The sequence below is a fragment of the Temnothorax curvispinosus genome, unplaced genomic scaffold, assembly GCF_003070985.1.
Source record: "Temnothorax curvispinosus isolate PA1 unplaced genomic scaffold, ASM307098v1 QBEX01011229.1, whole genome shotgun sequence".
NCBI lineage: Eukaryota > Metazoa > Arthropoda > Insecta > Hymenoptera > Formicidae > Temnothorax > Temnothorax curvispinosus.
Window position 1 is genome coordinate 9,168 of NW_020221009.1, and position 12,158 is coordinate 21,325.

The window sequence follows — 12,158 nt, forward strand, 5'->3', positions numbered from 1 at the left end:
GATTCGGGACCCAAAAACAAGCAAAAAAGTTCATACAAACATAGGTCCGGAAATGAGCCGTTTCCGAGTTATAGCCACTTTTATGTTCTAAAATCAAAATTTAGAATCCGCTTGGCATCCCTCTTTCTTAATTATTTCTTAAATTAAAAATTTTTATTTTTAAATATTTTTAATTTTTTTTTTTTTTCAATTTTTCAATATTTGTAACGATTACATTATTTAAAAAAAAAAATCAGTTGTTTTCACGGCTACTTGAAATCAGTTGTTTTCACGGCTATTCAAAATCAGTTGTTTTCACGGCTATTCAAAATCAGTTGTTTTCACGCCTATTCAAAATCAGTAAGTAAATCACGGCTTTTCAATAAGTTTCAAATTATTATTTAACAACACCTTACTTTTAGGTTGTATATCTAACCTTTCCGTATTCATCAATGGATCGTTTAAGTTTTAATGAATTAGCTGATATGCATCTTATGTATGGTCTTGCTCAAAGTAATGCTGCCGAGGCAAGAAGATTATACATCCAGTCTTTTCCAAATCGAGATGTACCGGGAATAGCGTCTTTTCGAAATGTAGACAAAAACTTGAGAGAATTTGGTAATTGTAATTTAAAAAAATTGAAAATAAAAATTTACGATTTTTGAACATAAAAGTGGCTATAACTCGGAAACGGCTCATTTCCGGACCTATGTTTGTATGAACTTTTTTGCTTGTGTTTGGGTCCCGAATCACCTCCCGAAGTGGAGTAGGCGATTTTTCGGACACCCTGTATATATAAAAAAAAGAGCGCTAAAACAAAAGAAAAGAAAAAAACTTAGCATTATTCCTTGGTGGTTCCCTCGTGAAGTTTTAAGGTATTCTCCAGCCTATTCAGCAAGACATCTATCTGCTTCATGGCAGACGCCCTTTCCATAATTTCCAGAAGCCTGGATGAGATTTCCGGAGCACAATGGGTAAGACTTGCAGCAAATGACCTTCCTCTTGGACTAGACTGAAGACTAGCCGGAATGTTTGACATCTGGATCCCTCCCTTCGAAGGAAGTGGAGGAAAATTCTTCGAAGAAAAAACTGGTGGTCGCCGATCATCGACGAACGGACAGCCTTTTTCCCTCTTCTGTACCAGAGCCCTTGCCTCCATGAAGGGCAAGTTGTCAACAGCCATTACCTTTGAGATCTCGAGATTCTTCAAATATTTGGGACATTTCCTGTCACTGGTAGCATGCTCTGTTAGGGCAAAATAGTTTGACGCGCATCTGTGAATCGGCCTTTAGTCGGAAGCCGAGCATTCTCGATGCTGTGATCGGAGACGCTCGAGGATGTTCGGCTATAGTCGGGTGCGCTGCGAGCGTTGTACGCGCGACCACGAGTTTCCCCCCAAGTTAGAACAGAGTCGTCTGTAACGCCATCGCAACCGGTCGTCCTCGTGTTAAGAGAACAATAAAGTGTGAACGTACGGTTCAAATCAAGCTACTTTATTCCGGCTACCCCCTCACCACATTCCTCTCTACCTCTGCTATAACATGCTCCTCCTCGCAATTTATACACTTCTTTGGCTTAATGCAGAGAGCCTCTTTAAAATTTGTGTGATCCTCGCTTCCGCATTGCAGACATCTAGGATTTTTTTCACAAAATTTTGCCAAGTGTCCAAAAAGGCCGCAGTTAAAGCACATCCGTACCGACCTTTGAAATGGTGACGTGTGAACTATTGTCTTGAAGATTTTGATGTGATCCGGAAGATCCTCTCCCATCTTCTGAATGCAGACCGCTTGCGAGTCCGACCATATACCAGTAGTACGATCCCTTCTTTTTAGTCTAAAGAGATCCAGAATAAGAATGTCTTGATTCTCATCCTCGATTGTATTTTTTAAATCAGTCAGAGAGAAATCAAGGAGAATACTTCTAATCACAAATTGTCGAGTTAACTTATATTTTGGGATATAAGTTAAAAATCCAGCTTCTTTAATATACTTATTCTTGAGAGCTGCATTAGCCGCAGCTTTTGACGGGAATGTAACTTTCCATGTATTAAACGAGAAAGGCGCAACACTCTCATATTTCACATTTGCTGACATAAGTTTCTTTGCCATTGTAAGAATAGAGATGCGTTTTCTGGGCTGGTCCTTTGCCGTAGGCATACGAAAAAAAACAATGAAAGGAGCTTTTGTATAAGCACCATATATAACTGGAATCTCACTTGCACCAGGCTTATTGCCCTGATTATTATTTGGCAGGTTAGAAACCCCCTTATTAACTGCCTTCATCTTTGGTTGTACCGGTGTATCCTGAGATTGTTTTCCTGCTTACTTCGGGGAAGAACCGGATGTAGTAGGGTTGCCTTGCCTCTTCTTGTTGCTTTTAACATTCGAGATGGATTCAATAGTCTCCTCCTCATCTTCGGTGGAAGAAATGGGAAGGGAACGCTTTCTCGTTTCCTCTACAACATCCATGACATTCTCTGTTGTAGCCTGATTACTTTTCTCCGATTGCGACAGAAATGACTGGAAATCGTCTCTTATTTCTTCATAATTAGGCGAAACGGGGGACGGGGGATCGTCCCCTGCCGACATGTCGGCTAAGAGTGAGGTTAGCTGCCCCACTCGCGAAGGAAAGATTTCTCACACGCAGTAACCAGGAAAAGCCCCGGAAATAATGACTCCCGGAAAACAGCGGATGCGCCTGTACACGCAGAGCGCGCAGAATAAATCCAATAATCCGCGATTCGAGTACACGCAACAATTATAATGCGAGCGAAAACTCGTCACCGTGCGCACGCCACGGTGGCGGAACCGGAAGTCATCTGGAGATTTCGTATCCCTACATCGTGTTACCATTGCACCGCTGCCGGAACAGAAGATTCTATACGCTTGGCAGAAAGTGACGACTGACACGTTCGATCCCGACTTCGTTGATCGCAGAAGAGCTGGACTCGAGGTACGTTTCCGATTTGCAATTATAACAGTATCGTGCGATGAATGTTGTACCCAATTATAACCTCAAATAAAGTTGTGCACGTTGCTAGTAACGCTGTCTGTAAAAATTTGCGTGAAAGATACATATATATATCTTGATATATAATCATATTAACACATTATTTTTCGACGTAGCTGTTGATGAAAGAGAATTAGATGGTGACTTAATTTTGGGAGATATAGGTCAAGGATTGCTATTTAAAGCTGGTACGTTTGATGGGGCTGTCAATATTTCTGCGCTTCAGTGGTTGTGCTATGCAAGCAAAACTTCGCACAATCCTACAAAACGTTTATATCGTTTCTTCTCAACGTTGTATGCATGCCTGTCAAGAAGCGCAAGAGCAGTGTTACAATTCTATCCAGAGAACGGTGAACAGGTTGAATTAATCACGGCACAAGCCACAAAAGCTGGCTTTTATGGCGGTGTGGTTGTCGATTTTCCGAATACCGCAAAAGCAAAGAAAATGTTCTTAGTTTTAATGACCGGAGGAGCTGCTCCGCTTCCAAAGGCACTAGGCGTAGAGAACGAAGATAGACAAACCGTCGCTAATTCAAGAAGGTTTGATCCTCTCGTCCGTTATTCTCTTATTTTGTATTTGCAATTATTTTAAATATTTCGCTAATTATAATGTTAATATTACGGTAATAATAGACAATATTAATAATAAGAGATCAAAGAATGAGTTCAATATTTTATATTATTATTATTTTTTTTTACGTAAACATAAATTGTGAAATACTCTGTTGTACTCCAGTAGGTAATACTTTTTCTAATTCTTCATGATCCAACTGGTATTTTGATATACTTCGTTATTGTTGATATCTCCATCCATATGTTTGACTAAGAAATAAAATATTTAGCACCATAACTTCTTTGCTCGCAAAGCTTCATGGGATATTTGTATTTGTAGAATCCGATAGATGCATTTCCATAAAACTTTACTTTTATTGTTGCACCACATGTATCTTGTAACACTCTCTCCGCAGTCTGTAAAAGAATTGATAAAGAACATTTTCAAATCATTTTTTTGTCCTCATTAAGATATTCACATGCAAAATTAGTTGTAGAGAGAAATTATAATATATTTATTCGGCTAAAATTGTTATTTTAATTCTTACTCGTTTCTTTATGTCTGAAATGTATATTTATGCAATATATATAAAACTTTGTTTATTTTTTAGGGCAGTAGAACAAATATTGGCGTGATTGTAACATCATTAATTTTTGCAGAAAATTATACGTAGATTTAACAGTCTGTTAAATATAAATATGACAATGTATTTATGCAAAAAATCTTTACATTTTTAAACTCTACGTATAATGTATTCCAATTTTTATCATGTGCGGCGGAATGATTCCTTTATGAAATTACCATAGATAAACCTTTACAAAATATGACAAAAAATGTTAATATATTAGGCAGACTAAGCAGGCCCATTGGTACACATGAGCTCGGAACGTACTTATGACATGTCACGGCGCAGGATACGAATAAGTACGACCGTGAATGAAGGAAATTATATAATTTTATTAATAATTGTAATACAATAAATAAAAGTTGAAATATATATAATGTCCGTTGATTATACATTGTACCCATGCATGTTTCGCATGGATTTACAAGAAGAAATTTTCTGCTTTGACGCGTGTAAAAAAAAAATTTTCTGTTTCGACGCGTGTAAATAAAAATAAAAATAAAAGTAAAGGAAAAACAAAACGTTTGCAGCCTTTTTTCATCACGAACGTTGTGTGTGTGTGTGTTGGTGTGTGTGTGTGTGTGTGCGCGCGCGCGTGTATCAATCAAACATTTTACCACATGTTAAATGTTTGATTGATAGTGCTACCACCACGTCCACCGTCGTAGAATCCTCCGAAATTTAGAAATATGATCTTATCTTTATGTTAAGTATACCCAAGTTAGTACTTTATAGTACCCAAATTTTGGATCTGATTATACAGGGTGGACCATTTTAATCCATCCAGTCGAATATCTCGAGAACCAAGCCCGGGAGAAAAAAATATTTCAGACAAAAGCTATTTAGTTTCGAGGGGGCCATAAGATGGTGTCATTGGTTTAACCATGGATGGTCGTTTAAACCTCATGTAAACGACACCTTTAATTTCTTAAATGGAAACCCCTATTTTTCAATGCATATTCTCGTAGCTAATCTCAAAAGTTTTTCAAAATTAAGAACTTTTGGAACTATAAGGCTTGAAAGTTCTAGTATATTTTGACATAAAATACAAAATATCTTGTAAAACATTAAGTTTTCGGTACTTTTATGCACAGAATAATGAGACGAATCGGTATGAAAAAAAGACATAGTTGCTTTTAAGAAAAAGTATGCAGATGCGTGTTGCAAATTACATATTTTTTCTTAAAGGAACAATGCCTTTTTTTATTTCACGAATAGCATATATACTTGCAGGAGGGTAAAATAAGATACCTGTTAAAGTTTGAGCCCTTAAGGGGATCCTGCAGTGACTGGCGAACTTCCTCGATGTCGATAATGTCAACCTTTCCAATTTTGTTTTCTCTATATCTGTCTTTGTCTAACAAAATGACATCTGTCCTTTTTTCGATTGCTCGCCATCTTACGCAAGATCCGGCAACTATTGTTGCTGCTCTTCTTGTCATTTGCATCCGTATTTGCATTACTAAAATAATTATTAGATGGATCTTTTTTTGTACGCATTGAATCTTACTTCTACTTACACGATATTATTCCTACATGTTTTCCCAAGGGTGGATGATAAACATTATGTATGTACGTATAAACTGTAGAATTTTTGTTTTAAGCAAATATTGTCGTCAGGTGACAGCTGTGTATGTGCCCCAATAAGTAATATTTTTAATTTTTTGGTGCTTTTGATATAAAATCGCGTTTTCCACCCTAGATTTTTGTGCGGACTTTAATTCTGGACCAAAAACTTGCAATTCTGTAAAGCCAATTAAAAAATCCATCGGTTAACGATAATGTCGGTAAATCATACGGCTGCAGGATCCCCTTAATATTAATTAATATTAACAGGTCGCTTATCGCGATTTTGTTATTTTTCATTTAGTAAGATAGAAAAAATTTTATAACTATCTAACAAACAGTAATACAGCATTGCTTCACATAGATTTTTGTAGTAAATTTATCGCTTTACAAAAAAAATCTCTTATCATTTTTTCATAAATTCAACCGTTCAAAAGATATTCAAAGTTTGATAAATTTTATAATATCGACTATCAAAAATTATGAAATAATCAATACATATTTTTGTAGAAAATTTAACGATCTACAAAAAAGGTCTTATATATTTTTCATAAATATAATTATTTAGACGATATTAAGGTTTAAAGTTCAGTGTATAAAAATTATTTTGACGTAGAACTACGTCTTTCTCGGGGGGTATGGGGGTACGACTGCAACGTTTTCTTGCAACGTTTTTATGCAACGTTTTCATGCAACGTTTTCTTGCAACGTTTTCATGCAACGTTTTCTTTTTCTCGAAAAGTATTAAAGAAAAATATACTTTATTATATAGTTTTTGAAAGTTCTCGATGTAAGCTAAATGTTTTCGTGGTTAATTTTTCGATATGGGTTTGTTCTGGAAAAGTATTAAAGAAAAATATACTTTATTATATAATTTTTGAAAGATCTCGATGTAAGCTATGGGTTTTCGCAATTTCATAAATAAATGAATGAATAAATGGATGAATGGATTTAATAAATACATAAATGAATGAATGAATGGATGAATGGATGAATGGATGAATGAATAAATGGTGAATGAATAAATTGGTGAATGGATGAATGGATTTATAAATGAATGAATGGATGAATGGATGAATGGGTGAATGGATGAATGGATTTAATAAATAAATATATGAATGGATGAATGAATGAATGAATGAATGGATAAATTGATAAATGAATGAATGGATGAATGTTGTGCAATTGATTGTTGTGAATGAATGAAATTGTCTGTGTTATGTTATGAAGTTGCTGCTTTCACATTTTGAAATTCGATCAATTATTTCCCGAAAAAATTACGTTGTTGCTTGCGGCACAGTTTGTGCCAACAACGTCGAACTACGTCAACTGACAGTTGACGTAGCCCTACGTCTAGTTTCTTTCGCTGAATACTTTAACATGAAATAGTACTATATGGTTATCGATATCTGCGTATGCGCATTGCGGACGATTAGGCTTCACTACCTTTCTCTCTCGCACAATTAACGTTTCTCTCTCGCACGATGTCGGACACAGACTCGATGTTCAATGCCTCTTCCATATATGTTCTATTCTAATAGACGTAGTTCTACGTGTTGATTGCGGCACAGTTGTTACTGTGCTTGTTAATTTTTTTTTTTTATATTATAACAAAATTCTGAGCTTTATTTATTTAATATAAAAAAAAAAGAATAATTTTTATACACTTTGAACTTTAAACCTTAATATCGTCTAAATGGTTTTATTTATGAAAAAAATATAAGACCTTTTTTGTAGATTGTTTCTACAAAAATATGTATTGATTATTTCATAATTTTTGACAGTTGATATGATACAAAATTCATAAGAAGCAAAAACAAGTTTTATAAAATTTATCAAACTTTAACTTTGAATATCTTTTGAACTATTACTATTAACTTTGAACTATTACTAAAAAGTATCAGGAACTATAGAACTCGACTGCATGCGACAAGAACTGCCTTTTATTTTTGATCTGCTGGAAAATGATATGCCAACTTCACAGACACTCTTTTGAACAGTTAAATTTATGAAAAAATTAAAAAAAAATATTTTTTGTAAAGCGGTAAATTTACTACAAAAATCTATGTGGAGCAATGCTGTATTACTGTTTGTTAGATAGTGAAATTTGTGAAGTTTGTGAAATAAAAAAAGGCATTGTTCCTTTAAGAAAAAATATGTAATTTGCAACACGCATCTGCATACTTTTTCTTAAAAGCAACTATGTCTTTTTTTCATACCGATTCGTCTCATTATTCTGATGTGCATTGTTATAAAATTTTTTCTATCTTACTAAATAAAAAATAAAAAATTGCGATAAGCGACCTGTTAATATTATTTTCTAATAATTTACCTAAATAGAAATCTTCTTCCTGACTGATAAATCTATCGACCAGTGTCGAAAAAGTGAAAGTTACATTTCTCTGATATATGGTATATATGTCATATATTGAGAGACGTCGACGTTAGTAGAAATATCTTAATATAATATTTTCACATTTCAACTTTGCGTCGCAATATTTCCGCTCGTAGGGCACGTAGCGGAAAAATAAAAACAAGACTTTTGGCCAACTCGAACGTGAGTACCCCATACGTACAAGAGTAAAGTACCAGTTAAAATACAGATAGCGAATTGGTTTTAGTCTTAAAATGTTTCACAATTTATTATTTTTAAAAAAAGTTGATAAAAAATAATTTTTACAAGCAACATAATATAGATGCATATTTTACATAAAAGCAATGTCCGGCAATGTATATATTATATATATTAACAACTTCAGACACATTTCTTTATAAGGTGTAATTTTTTTCTGTTAAGATTAAGATGCGTAACACTACAAAAAGGCGTGATATCCGTACAAAATTACCTTTTTCAAAAAAAAAAGTAAACAAAGGCGCCAAGTACACGCATAGTAGTGTATATGTATTATGTTGTTACCTAAAAAAAAAAACAAAGTGGTAGTATTATACCTCGAAAAAAACTAAGTAACAAGTGGTAGACGTAATCTTTGTATCTCCAAAAATCTCGAAAAAACCTAAGCAGTAGTATTTTCATTTCCAAAAAATTATAACTCAAGTGATACACATCACAAAATTACGTTACCTTATCAAAAATGAGTCGCACTTCAAGTGATCTATTATTACAATTACAAAAAAGAAATGATATCTCTTTTTAAATTACAGCGCAAATTACAGAGAACATACACTGAGAAAAAAAATTTGTCAATCCCAAGAAATATTTAGTCCGATACGTTCAACTAAACATTTTAGTTAGTTAACTAAACATTAGTTGAATTAATTAATTCTTGATTAAAGAAACGAAATAAATTGTTGAAACAACTAATATTTAGTTAACTAACTAAAATGTTTAGTTGAACGTATCGAACTAAATATTTCTTGGGATTAACAACTTTTTTTCTCAGTGTATTTTTCGAGATACAAAGATTACGTCTATACTACCACTTGTTATTTAGGTTTTTTCGAGGTATAATACTACCACTTTGTTTTTTTTTAGAGGTAAAGATACAATTGTTTAGGTTTTTTCGAGATTTTTCAAGATACAAAGATTACGTCTACCACTTGTTACTTAGATTTTTTTGAGGTATAATACTACCACTGTTTTTTTTTTTTTTTTTTTTTTAGGTAACAATATATACACTACTATGCGTGTACTTGGCGCCTTTCTTTACCTTTTTTTTAAAAAAGGTAATTTTGTACGGATATCACGCCTTTTTGTAGTATTACGCATTTTATAAACAGTATGTACAGGGTGTTATTTCGAGGTAAATTACTACCACTTTGTTTTTTTTTTTTTTGAGGTAACAACATAATACATATACACTACTATGCGTGTACTTGGCGCCTTTTTTTACCTTTTTTTTATAGAACTAGACACTACAGACGCGCGCTACGCGCGCGCTATTTATCTTTAACATTTCACTATTAACCCTATTATACACAACTGTCAAAATATACAATGACAGCTGCAAATGAAGTAAGCGCAGCAAGGAAACCAATCGGCATCGCGGAAAAGCGGCAACAATAAACTTCACATCTCCTTTTTAGAAAAGGAATCTACCACAATTTACGTATCGTAAAACTATGCAACTTAGAATCTAATTCAGTTTTTAGTTTCTGATAAAATACTACAACTGCGTACAAATACTAACAAATACCGATTTGTTTGTACAGCTCAAAAATTTATTACAATTATGGCTAAATAAAATTTGTAATTTTTAGTTAAATGTTACAAGTTTTTACACAAATCTTCCAAAATTCATCTATTATTAATAACTTCTTAATTCGCAGAAGTCAAAATACTTATGTTTTTATTTTCGTATAGTCTGTTGTAAAGTCCAATAGAAAAATACATAAATGTACAATTTTTTACCTATATAAATTTCTGATTTGTAAATGGTTGTAATTTTGCATACAATACTACAAGATTCTACAAAAAACGACACAATCCTTAAGCCTTTTACAACTCGTGAATTCATAAAAATCTACATAAATTTGCTTTTTTTATATGTTTATAAGATACTACAATTTTACATGGAAATTAATAGACCTTCAACCAAACCTTCAACCTTTTCATGGAAAGTAAAAATTAATATGTCAATTAAAAAAATTAAGTATCTTATGCAAAATTAGAAAAAAAAGAAAACTTAAAATAACATATAAGCAATGAGAAATGCCGTTTTCGAAGCGGATCTTGATGCTTAATAGTATTTCACAATATCAATTATTATTAAATACATGTTTCAGTTTTTTAAATTGGCACTGCGTGCCAATATGGACTTTGTCGGACTTAAAACGCACTTGTGTAAACTGAAACTAAAAATAATATATTTTATATTAATTTGATATTGTTAAGTAAAATAATATACTATTAGAAGAATATTTATAACAGTTATACAAATTTATATGGATAGATCCATTATAGAGTATATATTCATATATGATTATCTTTAACCTTATAAATATACTTTTACATGATCACACACATGATAATATAGTATATAAAACCATATATGATTATATAAAGTTATATTTAAAGAGATTTAGCCATATAATATTGTTCAAGATTATATTTCCATTTCTTAGGTATTCGTATATCCAATTCAAAATTTTATTACTCTTTTTAAACTGAATTTGTTTCTTAAGAACTTTTGAAAAATTATATATTTGCGCTGGTTATGACACATGTAGACTATATATACCGCTTACATCAAATTAAGAAATAGTCAACCACGTAAGACGGTTGGTTCACGATCCAGAGGTCCCGAGGTCTCGAGTTCGAATCCCATCAAGGTAAGTGTGTTTTTCAAGTACGAGAAAATATTTATAATTATAGGTTGCATCTTAAGAAACAAATTTAGTTAAAAAAAGTAGTAATAAAATTTCAAAATAAATATAATTTTTTTTTATGTCGGGTGAATTTCCTTATTAGAGAGTGTTTTAATTTTAGTATTTCCTTGTAGTCTATTGTACTCAAATAGATATAGAAATGTGTAGAATATCAGTATTAGTTGTAGTTTGGCGTAGTTTTACCGAAAAATTTATAGATCAAGATGCACTAAAAAAATACAAAAATTTACAAAAGTGTTCTAATTCTAGCATTTTCATGTATGATTTTGTAGTACTTCTTAAATTCATGTAGAATTTAATAGATTCTGGCAATTATATTTTATAGTTTTTTGTAGTACACTTTTATTTTTTTTTTTTTAATTTTGTAGAAATATTTCCGCCAGGGAATCAATAACAAACGACTAACAATCAATTCGTAAAAAAAATGTCATAAGTCAAAGTTGTCCGGCTAACTTCTATAAGGTAATTTTTGCTACTCATGAAATTGGTTCTATACAGCCAATACTGAAGCCTGAATTTCGAGCAGCAAAAATTTGCGCTGGAACTGAGTCAAACATTTCTAGGAAATTACTACTGCTGCTCACTGCTGCTGCATTTCACTGCCATGAAAACCTACCTTTATGCTGTCGATAGCGCTGATCTACAAAGCTCTAAGCCGTAGGAAATTGACCAATCACAGTAGAATGTGAGGAGAATACTCGACTGTGATTGGTCAATTTCTTACAGCTTAGAGCTTAAATACCCAGCAAGGTTGTAGATCAGCACCTATGTGTTCAAAACGAGTAGAATCGCACTACTGGATCTGACTATTTCTATGTTTACGCGGGTGTAGTTCCGAATGACCCCTGCTCCCGATCGACTTAAAACTTTACAGATAAGTTGTTTTCGATGTGAAAAATGAATTCTGCGTAGTCCCAACTTCAAGAAATAAAAAAAAATTTTTTTAAATAATAGCATTTATCGACTAAAATCGATTCTAGATTATATATGATATATATGTTACTGTAAAAGTGATAAATTCGATAATTATACATAATTACCAGTTATTATGCATAATTTTTAACATACGGTGATAAATGT

At 32.8% G+C, this 12,158-nt stretch overlaps 1 protein-coding gene across 1 annotated transcript; it reads left to right on the forward strand.

Moving 5' to 3' along the window:
- Positions 1-2,565: 2,565 nt before the first annotated feature.
- LOC112461267 (probable 18S rRNA (guanine-N(7))-methyltransferase) lies at positions 2,566-4,176 on the forward strand. Its single transcript, XM_025026444.1, has 3 exons — positions 2,566-2,583; positions 3,050-3,528; positions 4,152-4,176. The coding sequence occupies exons 1-3, from the start codon at positions 2,566-2,568 to the stop codon at positions 4,174-4,176; spliced, it is 522 nt and encodes a 173-aa protein (XP_024882212.1).
- The last annotated feature ends 7,982 nt before the right edge of the window (positions 4,177-12,158 follow it).